The 15,736-nt window shown below is 40.7% G+C and overlaps 1 protein-coding gene across 1 annotated transcript in view; it reads left to right on the top strand.

The window, feature by feature from the left end:
- The window catches only part of Iars1 (isoleucyl-tRNA synthetase 1), a 76,525-nt gene that overhangs the window by 56,077 nt on the left and 4,712 nt on the right, over positions 1-15,736 (top strand). The window contains exons 28-33 of the mRNA XM_070033262.1: positions 492-587; positions 2,250-2,423; positions 3,940-4,045; positions 9,214-9,339; positions 9,931-10,074; positions 12,347-12,499. Coding sequence (XP_069889363.1) covers positions 492-587; positions 2,250-2,423; positions 3,940-4,045; positions 9,214-9,339; positions 9,931-10,074; positions 12,347-12,499 — 799 coding nt within the window. The remainder of the gene's footprint in view (positions 1-491; positions 588-2,249; positions 2,424-3,939; positions 4,046-9,213; positions 9,340-9,930; positions 10,075-12,346; positions 12,500-15,736) is intronic.

Raw genomic sequence — 15,736 nt, 5'->3', positions numbered from 1 at the left:
GAAGAAACAGCTGTACCTTTTTTCAGAGATGGAGTTAAGCTAGTTACAAAGTACCCAAATAAGATAGAAACAAGATTAATTTTATTTCATTTGCTCAATCAAGTGAATGATGTCACATTTAGAGCTTTCACTGAATTTAATTTTTTTAAATTAGTTTTTGTGTATGTACCAGTACTGGAGCTTGAACTCAGGACCAGGGCACTGTGCCTGAGGTTTTTTTAGCTCAAGGTTAGTGCTCTACCAATTGAGCTACAGTTGCACTTGTGGATTTTTGGTGATTAATTGGAAAAGAGAGTCTCACAGACTTTCCTGTCCAGGGTTGTTTTTAAACTGTGATCTCAGCCTCTTGAGTAACTAGGATTACAGGCATGGGCCACTGGAGTCTGGCTGAATTTAATTTTAAATAGAATTTTTCTAAATGTTGTTAATTTTGTTTGAAAGAAACATCCTTCCATATCTGATCATCACTGTGTGCATTGTTCCTCCTGCAGGCTTTGGTTTTATTAGATGTCACCCCTGACCAGTCAATGGTAGATGAAGGCATGGCTCGGGAAGTCATCAATCGCATCCAGAAACTTCGCAAGAAGGTCAGCTTGTAATTGAAGAATAAGCTGCTGTTTTTGGATTTGTGTTTGTTTGGTTTGGCCAATGTGTTTGGAGGGCCATGTGGTTAATTGATGATGATGATTCACTGACCTGTAAATGTATTCAGATAGTAATCTGCAGCAAAGATAGGCTACTTCCTCTCTCTTACTTCCTTACTTACAGACTGAATATGATTTCTTTTATTTCTCTGACCAAAAACTTTTTGTCACACTGTGCCTCCTTACAGCCTTTTCAGTTCACTTGGACTTCTACTAAATTGCTTCTGTATAGGTAGCTCTGACTGCTATAGAAGGTAATCAGATTACAGTGGATGCTTCTTAGGAAACCAAAGATAGAGTCAATGTGGGAGGGCTCTGAGCATAGAGGAGAAAGATATTCAGATCTGAACACTGCCTGGAGGCCAAAGGGGGCACCAAACCCCCACTAGGTAAGAGTCAGGAAGCTCTTACTCCAGGAGACATTGATGCTAAGGAGGAGTCACACACATCTTCCCTAAACTGGTGTCTGAGACCTATGGGTCAGGGTCTAAGGAGGCTACTCCAACAGATAACAAGTACTTGTACATCATGTCCCAGCTGAACACCTTGTGACTAGGTTTTCAATCATTCTTTGTTTTAGCATTCATGATCATGATTAAAAAAAAGATAGCTGCCCTACCTCCAACCCTCAATACTGGTCAGTAGAGCACAAAGCAAACCATATACTATAGTGTAGTTAGTCTTATAGATCACCTGAAGAGGTACAAATACATATGCCTTCCCATGGTTATTCAGCATAGAATCTGTTCTATTGTCTGTATCTTAAGTTTGAAGGGTTTTGTTTTTAAGGGAGTTGTAGTTGTTTTGGCAGTACCCATGTTTGAACTTGGCCTCATACTTGTGAGGCATGGGTATTCTACTTTTTGAGTTGTGCCTTCAGCTCTTCTTGCTTTGGTTATTTTTAACCAAACATTTTACCAAAGCTGGCTTGGACCATGTTCCTCCTAATTACACTTCCACTTCCTGCTATAGCTAGAGTAATAAATGCATACCACCACCACCATGCCTAGCCTTATTGGTTGAATCTCAAAAGGAAGGCATTTTACCCCAGTTGGCCTTCAACCTTAATCCTCCCAATTTTTTTTTTTCTTTATTGGTCATGATGCTTGAACACCAGTGCCTGGATGCAGTCCCTGAGCTTTTTTAGTTCAAGGCTTGGGCTCTACCGTGTGCGCGCGCGTGTGTGTGTGTGTGTGTCTGTGTGTCTGTGTGTCTGTGTGTGTGTCGTGTCTGTGTGTGTGTCGTGTCTGTGTGTGTGTCGTGTCTGTGTGTCTCGGTCGTGGGGCTTGAACTCAGTCTGGATGCTGTCCCTTCAGCTCAAGGCAAGTGCTCTACCACTCGAGCCACAGCGCCACTTCAGGTTTTCTGATGGTTAATTGGAGACAAGAATCTCACGGACTTTCCTGCCCAGGCTGGCTTTGAAGTGCAATCCTCAAATCTCAGCCTCCTGAATAGCTAGGATTGTTGAGTGAGCCACAGGCACCAGGCTATCTTCCCAGTCTTTGAGCCTCCTGTGTAACTAGGATTGCAGGCATGCGCCACTGTGCTCAGTTATACCTTGTTATGAATTTAAATTTTTTTTAATTTTTCTAAATGCTTTTTCAGTGTAATCTGGTTCCAACTGATGAAGTAACAGTTTATTATAAGGCAAAGTCTGAAGGATACCTGAATAATGTTATTGAAAGCCACACAGAGTTCATATTTGCCACCATAAAGGCTCCTTTGAAGCCATATCCAGTCCCTACATCAGATAAAATCCTTATTCAAGAACAAACACAGGTGAGTTCTGAGTGTGCTGGACTACTGAATTTCAGATATGGTCTCACTTTACATGGTTAAATCTGGCTGTTCTGGCCTGCCATATGGATTGATATATTACTCAGTCCTAAAGTATTGCCTGCGTGGTCAAGCATAGAGAGGAAGCAGAACTATTCTTATAACCGTTCTCTTAGGGAAGGTGGCCATTAGGGCATGTGTGATTTGCCAGAAAATAAAATGGCTATATTGGCCTGTTTTGTCTAAAACTAGAAAATTTAGATTTGAGTCATGTTTATTAAAAGCAAACAGCTTGAAGTAGTCAGCTTTTTTCTTCTTTTTTTTTTTTTTTTGCCAGTCCTGGGGCTTGAACTCAGGGCCTGGGCACTGTCTCTGAGTCTTTTACTCAAGGCTAGCACTCTACCACTTGAATCCACAGCCACTTCAGCTTTTTCTGTTTATATGGTACTAAGGAATCAAACCCAGGGCTTCATGCATGCTAGGCAAGCACTCTACCACTAAGCCATATTCCCAGCCCAGATTTAGCTTTATGATAGTAGCTTGTACATAACATTATAATAGCTCTTCCTGTTTTTACATCTAGGTATTTTAGATGTAACTATGAAAATCAGATACCAAGACATGGAAGATAGTGACCCATAATTCCTAAGTAGGTCATCTCTAGTATATGAGTTATTTTTTCTATCCATTTCTATTTTATCTGGAATAATAGGACAGTGGAGAACCTAAAAGTGGTTGTCTTCAATGGGATGGCATGCATTGTAATTTCATTTTCCATTTTGCATATTGTTTACTTAATTGCTTTATTTTGTGCAGTATTGGAGATTGAACTCAAGGCCTATGCATTGTGTCTTAGTTTTTTGGTGGTTAATTGGAGTTAAGAATCTCAGACTTTGCTTCTCTTGGCCTTGAACCAGGATCCTCCAGTTTCAGCCTCCTGAGTAACTTAGATTACAGGCATGAGCCACCAGTGTCCTGCTTGTTTGTTTCTCTTTTTGGCAAGAACCCAGAGCATCAAATGTAAGCAAGGACTTCTTCCACTTGAGCCATACCCCAACCCTTTTGCTTTTCATTGTTTTTCAAGTCTTTTCATTATTCAAGTCTTTTTTCAAGACTTTTTATCCAAGCCTTCCTGGACCACAGTCCTCATATTTATGCCTCTCTATTAGCTAGGACAACAGGTCTGCTACTTCACCAACTTTATTAGCTGGAGATAAAGGTCTTGCTATCTTTTTGCTTAGGCTGGCTTCAAACCACAATCCAACGAATCTATAATTCCTAAGTGGCTAGGACTACAGATGTGAGCAACCATCAGGCCTAGCTGACTTGTTTTTTTCTTTTTTAATGAAATTACATTGCTTATATAATCAGAAAAAATTTACATTTTTAAAAAAATAGGATAAATAGAGCAGGAAATGGGGGTGTAAACTATAGCTTTTGACTTTAAATAGCTTTTGTTCATACTAAGGTGTTGATAGTGGAGCACAGTGCATTTAATCATTTCCTCTCATGTGCTCAGTTAAAGGGATCTGACCTGGAAATTACACTCACTCAAGGATCATCACTGCCTGGTCCTGCTTGTGCCTATGTCAATCTTAACATTTGTGCAAATGGCAATGAACAAGGTAAGAATGAATGGCTTTTCCTTCCAGTAGTAGGGTTTAAATTGAGGCATGTATAATCTTATTTGACTTTGGGGGGATGGGGCTGAACTCTGGACCTGGGCACTGTCCCTCAGGTCTTCAGCTCAAGGCTAGCGCTCTACTACTTGAGCCACAGCACCACTTCCAACTTTTTTCTTTTTGCTTATGTGGTGCTGAGGAATCGAACCCAGGGCCTCATGCATGCAAGGTAAGCACTCTTATCACTTAAGCCGTCTTTCCAGTCTGGCATTTTGCTGGTTAATTTAAGATGGAGTTCATCCAATTTGTCTGCCCAGGCTGGCTTTGAACCATGATTGTCAGATCTCAGCTTCCTGATTAGCTATGCTTATAGGTGTAAGACACTAGCACTCACCTTATATAGCTTTTCTTTCTTTCTTTCTTTCTTTTTTTTTAATCTGTGGAAATCTGTCATAAAGGAGTTGTTGAGGGCTGGGAAGGTGGCTCAGTGGTAGAGTGCTTGCCTTGCATGCATGAGGCCCTGGGTTCGATTCCTCAGCACCACATAAGCAGTAAAAGTCAGGAGTGGCGCTGTGGCTCAAATGGTAGAGCGCTAGCCTTGAGCTGAAGAGCTGAGGAACAACACCTAGGCCCAGATCAGGCCCCATGACCGACCAAAAAAAAAGTAGTTGTAGAAATTGGATAACTGGGGCTGGGAAGGTGGCTCAGTGGTAGAGTGCTTGCCTTGCATGTATGAGGCCCTGGGTTCGATATCTCAGCACACATAAGCAGAAAAAGCCACAAGTGGAGCTGTGGCTCAAGTGGTAGAACGCTAGCCTTTTGCTGAAGAGCTGACGGACAGCACCCAGGCCCAGAGTTCAGGCCCCATGACTGGCAAAAAAAAAGAATAATTAAGGGGCTGGGAAGGTGGCTCAGTGGTAGAGCGCTTGCCTTACATGCCTGAGACTCTGGGTTCGATTCCTCAGCACCACATAAGCAAAAAAAGAGAAAAAAGCCGGAAGTGGCGCTGTGGCTCAAGTGGTAGAGCGCTAGCCTTGAGCTGAAGAGCTGAGGGATAGCGCCCAGGCCCAGAGTTCAGGCCCCATGACCGGACCCAAAAAAAAAAAATAAGACTATGGCAATAATGAAGCCAAATGCTGTAAGTATAAGTAAAGACCACATGGTAGGCATTGTTCTCCATTATGATCCATGGTAAAGCATGAGAATGTTTTTGAATTTTTTTTGCCAGTTCTGGGACTTGAACTCAAGGCCTGGACACTATCTTTTGTGCTCAAGATTAGTGCTCTATCACTTTATAGCACCATTTCCAACTTCTGGCTAGTTAATTGGAGATGGGAATGCCTGATTCTCAGATCTCAGCCTCCTGAGTAACTAGGATTAAAGGCATGACCCACTGATAACCAATGATAATGCTTTTAATAAAGAAAGCTAGGAAGGGGAAACAAAGGAGGAGGTGACAATGCTTGATAAGAAATGTACTCATTATCTTGCCCATGTAATTTTAACCCCTCTGTACAGTATTTTCACAATTAAAAAAAAAAGAAATGTACTAATTATCTTGCCCATGTAATTGTAACTCCTCTGTACAGTATTTTCATAATAAAAATTAAAAAATTTGAAAAAAGAAAGCTTACCTAAATACTTAGTGGGGTCAAATGGTCACCTAGGCCCTCTGTGACCCCACATTTCAATATTAAGTTTATGTACGTATACATACTGATGTTGTTTTTCCCCAATCAGATAAACAGTAGTCCTTAAGTGTGCTATCATAAGTGCCTTGGCATAGTTTTATGGAGTTCATTTGATTTCATAGTCTACCACTTTCAGTAATTAGCTGGCTTCTACATGAACAGCTGCTGCTGCATTTCCTTGATATTTAGTTAATATTCATTTTATTATTTACTCATTTGTTCATTATTATTTGCTGGTCCTGGGGCTTGAACTCTGAGCCTAGACACTGTCCCTGAGCTTTTGTGCTCAAGACTAGTGCTCTACCACTTGAGCCACAGCTCTTCTTTTGACTTTTTTGATGGTTAATTGGAGATAAGAGTCTCATGTACTTTCCTGCCTGGGCTGGCTTCAAACTGTGACCCTCAGATTTCAGCCTCCTGAGTAGTTAGGATTATAAGGGTGAGCCACTGGCACCTGACTTAGTTATTACACTCAATACTGAGATTGCAGTTTTATGAACCAGTTAATTATTTTTTGAAGTTATTACCTAGCCTTATGATCCCAGTTAGTATGATCTTAATATTGATTGGTTAGTCTTTTTTTGTCAATACTAGGATTTGAACTCAAAGGTTTGCACTAATGCTTTGTACTTGAGATATATACACACACATCTATACACATATATATATATACATATGTCTATATATGCATGTATATGTATATATATATACATATATAAATATATATGTATATATGCCTACATATATGTGTGTATACATGTGTGTATATTTATACATCCAATCATTTTTAGTTTCAATAATATTGTCTAGATAGGGTCTCATATTTTTACTTGCTGGCCTGGACCAGGATCTTCCCTCCTACAGCCTCCCAGGTAACTGGAACCACAAGCAAACATCATCATGAAGCCTGGCTAATTTTTTTTTTTTTTTTTTTTTTGAGATGGATCTTGCTAATTTGTTTTTTTGTTTTGTTTTGGTTTTTTTTGCTGGTCATGGGGCCTGATCTCATGGCCTGGGCCCTGTCCCTCAGCTCTTCAGCTCAAGGCTAGCACTCTACCATTTGAGCCACAGCGCCACTTCTGGCTTTTTCTGCTTATGTGGTGCTGAGGAATCAAACCCTGGGCTTCATGCACCCAAGGCAAGCACTCTACCACTGAGTTACCTTCCCCGCCCCAGATCTTGCTAATTTGTTGCTGGTCTAGAATCCTGACCTTCTGCATCCAGGCCTTGAGTTCAAACCTTAGTACCAGCAAACACTAAACAAATTCTGTATTCAGAGAAACGTTAATTTATATTGAGTACTTTTTTTAATTAAAAGTTTTTTGGCCGGGCGCTGGTGGCTCACGCCTGTAATCCTAGCTACTCAGGAGGCTGAGATCTGAGGATCGCGGTTCAAAGCCAGCCCGGGCAGGAGAGACGGTGAGACTCCTATCTCCAATAAACCACCAGAAAACCGGAAGTGGCGCTGTAGCTCAAGTGGTAGAGCGCTCGCCTTGAGCTGAAGAGCTGAGGGACAGCGCTCAGGCCCAGAGTTCAAGCCCCACGACCGACAAAAAAAAAAAAAAAAAAGTTTTTTGTTTGTTTTGGGGGGGTCCAGTCGTGGGGCCTGAACTCTGGGCCTGGACGCTGTCCTTCAGCTTTTCAGCTCAAGGCTAGCGCTCTACCACTTGAGCCACAGCCCACTTCTGGCATTTTTCTTTTTGCTTATGTGGTGCTGAGGAATCAAACCCAGGGCCTCAGGCATGCAAGGCAAGCACTCTACCACTGAGCCACCTTCCCAGCCCAATTAAAAGTTTTAAAATCCTGACACTGAAAATACTGTTCATAAAAAAGAAAATAGTGGATTGAACTTCAACACGAAAATAGTTTGCCTTGTAAAAGATACTAAGAAAAGAATCAAAAGCAATCTACAGGCTTGGGTATCTTTTACAAACATTATGACCAACAAATAAAATTAGTGGAAACACCATCTAGTTTGAAAATTGGGCTGGCACCAGTGGCTTATAATCCTGCCTACTCAGGAGGCTGAATTTCTTTTTCTTTTTTTTGGTGGTCCGGTCGTGGGCCCTGAACTCTGGGCCTGGGCACTGTCCCTCAGCTCTTCAGCTCAAGGCTAGCACTCTACCACTTGAGCCACAGCGCCACTTCCGGCTTTTTCTTTTCTTTTTGCTTATATGGTGCTGAGGAATCTAACCCAGGGCCTCATGCATGCAAGGCAAGTGCTCTACCACTGAGCCAACTTTCCAGCCCTGGCAGAAAAATTCATGAGACTCTTATGTCCAATTAATCAGCAAAATGCTAGACTGGAGATGTGTCTCAACTAATAGAGCACCAGATGGAAGCAGAAAAATGGAACAGAAAAGGCTGATCATGAATCCAGTTCAAACAAGTTGTCATGTCAAAAACGAGCTTTACAATGTTGCGGGGGGGGGGGGGGGGGGGCGGGGTGGATTGGGTGGGGGGGAGGCTGGGAAGGGATGTGAAGGGTAAACAAAGGAGGAGGCTGCAATGCTTGATAATAAATGTACGTATTATCCTGCCCATGTAATTGTAACCCCTCTGTACAGTGTGTTCACAAAAAAAAAGAAAAATAAAAAAAAAAAGAATCCAGTTCAAGTTGTAGTACATAGACCAAAAAGAAAGACCACTTGCAGTTTGTTTTTTGGTGTTTTCTTTTGTTTTTTGTGTTACTGAAACTTGAACTCAGAGCCTGACTCTTCTTTGGCTTGCTCACTGAGTTGGTCTGATAATAGCTGAGCTTCCAGTCTGCCTTTTTTGCTGTTCTGTTTTGGAGCTAGGTTCTTGCAGACTTTTCTCCTGGCTGGGTATTTTTTCTGGTACTAGGGTTTGAACTGAGACCTCATGCTTGGTAGGCTTGATTATTAGTCAGTTGGTGCTCTACCATTTAAGCCACGCCTTCAGCCCTCAAATATTTTTAACCACTCTGTACCATAAGGACTTAAAAATGACACAAAATGGGGCTGGGAAGGTGGCTCAGTGGTAGAGCGCTTGCCTTGCATGCTCAAGGCCCTGGGTTAGATTCCTCAGCACCACATAAGCAAAAAGAAAAAAGCCGGAAGTGACGCTGTGGCTTAAGTGGTAGAGCGCTAGCCTTGAGCTGAAGCACTGAGGGACAGTGCCCAGGCCCAGAGTTCAGGCCCCACGATCGGACCCAAAAAAAAAAAAAAAAAAATGACACAAAATGCAAAATGGTGATTAAAAATTATGATATTTAAATCTAGCAAAAGATGACAACAGATTGCTTATTAGAGGACAGCTCTCAACCAAATACATATTATGGAAACATACGTACTATACACTTGGGAAGGGAAAGAGTTTGAACCTTCTTTGTATCCATTGAGTTTTCTCAAATTTAACATTTGCTGAAGAAAATTTTATTCATTGATTTTTAAATTTCATTTAATGTGATCTTACTTTTTGTGTGTGTGAGGGTTTTGTTTTGTTTTGTTTTGTTTTTAGGTGGAGTATTGCTTTTGGAAAATCCAAAAGGTGAAAACAGATTGGACCTTTTAAAGCTAAAGAGTGTTGTTACTAGCATTTTTGGTATTAAAAATGAAGATCTGGCTGTCTTCTGTGGTAACTCAGGTATGGAGGAAGTGCATGGATGTCTGCAGGTCCTCATTTCCCATCAGCTGTGCTGCAGAACCATTGCATTCTGAGGCGGCAGCCGCTGTCCAGCAGCACCTACCCTATGGTGTCTCTTTTTGCCTCCTCACTGGATAATTAGCTAAAAACCTTGGACTTACCAAGAAGCAAATTTCCCAAATTATTCTGCTCCTGTTAGACACAATTTAGAATCCTCTCTGGTAACTTACAGTTTCATTTAAACATAGTACCTGAATCTTATTAAACTCAGGCACTAAAATTTTAAGTTTTGAATACCATGCCATTGATTCTGCAGCATTTTGATTTCCTACTATTTGCAGGATGAAAATTTGGTGGTAGAATGTGTGCTTAGCATTTACAAAGCCCCAGGCTCAATCCCCAACATCCCTTTCTCCCCATTCCAAAAAAATTAAATCCTTGATATCATTAAAGACTGGTTTATAAGAAAAGGCAATATCCTTTGGTAAAAAAAAAAATAAATGGAAAGAGTCATTTAAAAAAAAATCATGATAATTTAATAGTGAAGTAGGAAAAAGTAAATGGCTCCAAACTTGTTATTGTTCTTTTTAGAAATACAAAACCAAACTGACCTACTGAATCTTAGTGGAAAAACACTTTGCGTGACTACAGGATCCACTCCCTCTTCAACCAACAGTCCTAGCAGTCTTCTTTGTCAATATATTAACCTGCAACTCCTCAATGTAAAGCCACAAGGTATGTTCTCCCTCAACAGTCAACAGTAAGGTGACTAGAATGTCTGACAAATTGTTTTCTTTTTTTCTTTTTTTTGGGTCCAGTCGTGGGGCCTGAACTCTGGGCCTGGGCGCTGTCCCTCAGTTCCTCAGCTCAAGGCAAGCGCTCTTCCACTTGAGCCACAGCGCCACTTCTGGTTTTTTTCTTTTTGCTTATGTGGTACTGAGGAATCGAACCCAGGGCCTCATGCATGCAAGGCAAGCGCTCTACCTCTGAGCCACCTTCCCAGCCCCAAATTGTTTTCTTTTTATTTGCTTAGTGCTAGTGTTAGTGCTTGAACTCAGGACCAAGGCATTGCCCCTGAGCTTTTTTGTTGTTGTCGTTGTTTACGCATAGGTATTTATTTATGTTACAGGTAATTTTTCCCATCTATCACAATAATACAGAGGCAGTAACAACAAAAGCAATAACAATATCTCTTCTTGTTAGATGCTTATTTAGACCTTTCATATTTGTTGTAAATATTATTTGTTTTACCTTTCACTACTGCTGTGATTTAAGTATTTCATTACCCCCACTTTATTATTGAGCAAATTAAGGTTTTTAGAATTTACAAATTTACACAACTCTTTAGCATTTAAGTCTAGGTTTCTGGGCACAAAGTCTGTGGTAGTAATTTTTTTTTTTTTATCCATACCCTCAGTTTACTAAATATGTCCTGAAACATTCTGTGGAAATGACATTAAAGAAAACATCATAGTTCCTACAGCTACTCTTTACAGAGTTTCATCTCAGACAACATACTAATGCAACAAATCATTAAAACTCAACTTTTTAATAGTACGTACTTCTTGCAGTTTTTTCTTTTAATGGATTACTCTTCTCAGTTTACATTTGTGTTAGCAATTCTGAGCTAATTCATTAACATTTCTCTCTCAGATTTTATACCCCTACAAATCTCTAAAGTTATTGATGCATGGTTGTGAAAAGAAGTTATGCTATGACACAAAGATAACAACTAAAATGCAAATTCAATAAATACAAGCAGCAAAACCTCAACAACCTAAAGATATACTTGGCTGTGATAAATTGTCCCCAGATACTAAATAAGTATCTGCCAAGACACAAAGACCACCAACCAAGCCCTTGAGCTTTTTTGATCAAGGATACCAAGCCCTTGAGCTTTTTTGATCAAGGATACCACTTGAACCACAGCTCCGTATCTGGCTTTTTGGTGGTTAATTGGAGATAAGAGTCTTATGGATTTTCCTGTTAGCAATTCTACTTCCAGGCTGGCTTTGAAGCACGATCCTCAGATCTGAGCCTCTTGGGTAGCTAGGATTATAGGCATAAGCCTATAATGGGTGGCAAGAGCCACCCATCCTGTATTTTTTTTTTTTTTTTTGTCGGTCGTGGGGCTTGAACTCCGGGCCTGGGCGCTGTCCCTCAGCTCTTCAGCTCAAGGCGAGCACTCTACCACTTGAGCTACAGCGCCACTTCCGGTTTTCTGGTGGTTTATTGGAGATAGGAGTCTCACGGTCTTTCCTGCCCAGGCTGGCTTTGAACCGCGATCCTCAGATCTCAGCCTCCTGAGTAGCTAGGATTACAGGCATGAGCCACTAGCGCCCGGCCCATCCTGTATTTTTCATGCCAGCTTCAAAGTAGTGTTTTGAAATGTGAGCTATAGCCAAGCATGGTGGCCCATACTTACTGTTATTCTACTTGGATGGCTGTGCGAGGAAGATTGACAGTTTATAACCAGCATGGTCTATCTGCACAGAAAGCTCACTTCATACATACATAGATAGATAGATAGATAGATAGATAGATAGATAGATAGATAGATAGATAGATAGATAGATAGATAGATAGATAGATAGATAGATAGATAAAAATATAATAAATAGGTAGAAATTACAGCTAAATGAAACTAGTTTCATTTTGTGTTTTTTTTTTCCTTTTTTTCTTATTGGAAAATGTTCTGGAAGCTGGTACATATCCAGACCTTAATTATCAGACTCGCTTTGTATCTTATTGTACATATTTTTACTGAAATCTTATTAGCCTAACTGGTCCCAAGGTACTGGCAACTTGCTTTTTCTTTTTACCTTCCTCTTCATCTGAATGGCTGAAGGCTGTTTCTGTATAGACTGTACCTCCAACTGTCAGAGTGTCACTTCTGTGCCCACTGGAGGCTTTTGAAGCTTTCATCATGGCCCAGTAGAGCTGTCTGCTGTCTCCTCTGCTACAGTACACCCTGGGGAATTAATCCAGTATGTTGTTTCTTCTGTAGAGTGTTTAATGGGAACAGTAGGCACTCTCCTGCTTGAAAACCCACTTGGGCAGAATGGACTCACCCATCAAGGTCTTCTGCATGAAGCAGCCAAGGTATTTGGCCTTCGAAGCAGGAAGCTCAAGCTCTTTCTGAATGAGGCTCAAACACAAGGTAAGTTGATTATGCACCAGAAGGTTTTTTCTTCATTGAAAGTAGATTTTGATGCTATTAATAATTTGTACATAAGTATATAAGAGATGGTATTTTTTTTTTCCTTCAGAAAATAATATTTTTAAAAAATATTTAAAGCCGGGGCTGGGAAGGTGGCTCAGTGGTAGAGCGCTTGCCTTGTATGCTCGAGGCCCTGGGTTCGATTCCTCAGCACCATATAAGCAAAAAGAAAAAAGCCGGAAGTGGCGCTGTGGCTCAAGTGGTAGAGCACTAGCCTTGAGCTGAAGAACTGAGGGACAGCGCCCAGGCCCAGAGTTCAGGCCCCACTACCGGACCAAAAAAAAAAAATTTAAAGCCGGGTGCCAGTGGCTCACACCTGTAATCCTAGCTACTCAGGAGGCTGAGATCTGAGCATTGCAGATCAAAGCCAGTCCAGGCAGGAAAGTCAGTGAGAATTTTATCCCCAATAAACCACCAGAAAATGAAAAGTGGCACTGTGGCTCAGGTGGTAGAGTGCTCACCTTGAGCTAAAGAATTGAGGGACAGCCCCTAGGGCCAGAGTTCAAGCCCTACAATCAATAATAATAATAATACTTAAGGGCAGAATGTAGCTCAGTGGTAGAAGGCTTGCCTAGCATATGCAAGTCAATCCTCAGTGCCATTAAAAAGAACAGAGAGGGTGGGATAAAAGGACAATAGAAGGGAAGGAGAGAGGGAATAAATAATTAAAGAGATGAATACTTTTTGTTTTGGAAATAACCTAAAATATTTTTTAGATAAACAAGCATATTTGTCCACCCTAAAATTATTCTCTTCCCCAAAAACCAAAATTCTATAGTATTGTAAAATAGCAACCTGAAGGAAACTTACAACTAGCACTACGATCAATTACCTTACTCTTCAGTGTATAAAGCATGTTCACGTGCATTGCTTTATTGGGGCCCATTATAATATGGAGAATTGGATTAGCAGTTGACATATTTCACATCCAGTATTTATGAGAACAGAAACTCAGGAGAGGGACTGGCACAAGCCACTGTCTGGCATCTCCTCCCCTTTCATTCATCTCCCAGCTTCCATGCCTGTTTTGTCAACCTCTGGATAGACATCCAAGCTGTACTTCAGAGCTCCGTTGTATAATCCTGTGTATTCATCTAGTTCACTTTACCATTGTTGCCACTGGAATTGCGTCCCTAAACAGCTCTTCCGTGTGGGATCTCTTCTTCTACTTCCCTTTATCTAGAGCTAGCTATTCTTTCATTCTTGGGGAGTTTCATTTAGAAGCCACTCTGGAGACTTCTGTTAGTCTATTTCTATAGGCCTAGGAAATTTCTTGTTCATAAAGAAAAATGATAATAAGTCATCTGATAGTTTCTGGTAATTTACTCAAAATTCTTGACTCCATCTACAAAGAGTTACATTCAATTATGAGGGAATAATCTACACAAGATTATCATCACTTTTAGTTAGGCACTGGTGGCTCATGCCTGGAATCCTTGCTACTCAGGAGGCTAATATCTGAGAATCGAGTTGGAAGCCAGACCAGGCAGGAAAGTCCTTGAGACTATTTAATTAACAGCTCCACTTAGGCATTGACTAAGTGAATGTTACCTATGTAATAAAGAATTTGGTATGACAAGTTTTATCAAAGTCCCAGCTCTGAGGGAAATCTCTAAATCCTTGGATTTATCGGAATTCCCTGATAGAAGTACTTCATATACACATGATCATTTATGATATTGAGATGACTTAGGGTAGACTCAGTCCAGCTAGGACTAACTATATGGTACAAGTTGGGGACTTGGGATAATAGTCAAGACAAAGAACAACTAAATGGGCAATGAATCAATCATGCCTATATAAGGAAATCTCTAAAAACTCTGGACATAAAGACTCCAGTGAGCTTCTCCACTTGGTCATACCCTATATATTGTCACATGATTAAGGCTAGAAGGGGGTGACACTGACCATTAAGCAAAGATGAATGACCTGAAGTTCCTCATTTGTCCACTCTCCAGATTCTGCCCTTTGTATCTTTCTTTGTCTGGTTCCAGTTGTTATCCTTGCCCTATAATAAATCTTTCACTAAGTGAAGCCTGAGTGGAGCTGTTGCTCAAGTGGTAGTGTGCTAGCCTTGAGGAAAAAAACTCATTCAGGCACACACACACACACACACACACATACACATACACATACACACACACACATACACACACACACACACACACACACACACACGATTATCATCACTTCAGATACCATCTACCACCTAAGGCTATTGAGCCCTCATATTCAGTAATTTGCTGGAAAGACAAACTCACTGAAAGGTGTTAAAACGCACAGATTTGTTATAGGGGAGGAAAACAACTGGAACCAGACAAAGAAAGATACAAAGGGCAGAATCTGGAGAGTGGACAAATGAGGAACTTCAGGTCATCCTTGCTTAATGGTCAGCGTCACCCCCTTCTAGCCTTAATCATGTGACAACATATAGGGTATGACCAAATGGAGAAGCTCACTGGAGTCTTTATGTCCAGAGTTTTTAGAGATTTCCTTATATAGGCATGATTGAATCATTGCCCATGTAGTTGTTCTTTGTCTTGACTGTTATTATGTGATCCCAAGTCCCCCACTTGTACCATATAGTTAGTCCTAGCTGGACTGAGTCTACCCTGAGTCATCTCAATATCATAAATGATCATGTGTAGAGATTTCCCTCAGAGCTGGGACAATAGTAAGACCTATCTTACCAAATTCTTTATTACACAGGTAACATTCAAAATTATATATACATGTATTATATTTGTATATGCCCAATAGGTAAAACATTTATTTTTTTAAGTTGTTGTACGAAAGGTTTCAACTCCACAGGTTAGATTATGAGTACAGTGCATCTTGATTTAGAGTCACCACTTCCATCACTCTCCCCCGTCCCTCCCATCCCTGTCCTCAAGTTACATAGTTTAGTTTTTACATAATGTACATTTAATATAATGACAGAGATGACATAGTTTGTTTTCTCTACACACACACACAGGCACGCACACACACACACACACACACACACACACACACCCTTCCCCTGCCCTGCAAAACATGTTGCAGCTTCCTGGTATTCATTTTATTGTTGAACAGTTTGTTAGTTGTTCAAAGGAGTTACACCATTGTACTCTTCTGTAAATATCATCCTTTGGTCAATTTGTTTATGTATATATGTGTATAAAACCTTTCCCTTTA

The sequence above is a fragment of the Dipodomys merriami genome, unplaced genomic scaffold, assembly GCF_024711535.1.
Source record: "Dipodomys merriami isolate MVZ:Mamm:240054 unplaced genomic scaffold, mDipMer1.0.p SCAF_22, whole genome shotgun sequence".
In the NCBI taxonomy this organism is placed as follows: domain Eukaryota; kingdom Metazoa; phylum Chordata; class Mammalia; order Rodentia; family Heteromyidae; genus Dipodomys; species Dipodomys merriami.
The sequence above is the reverse complement of the archived record's forward strand: the minus strand, read 5'-3'. Positions and strand labels throughout refer to the sequence as shown.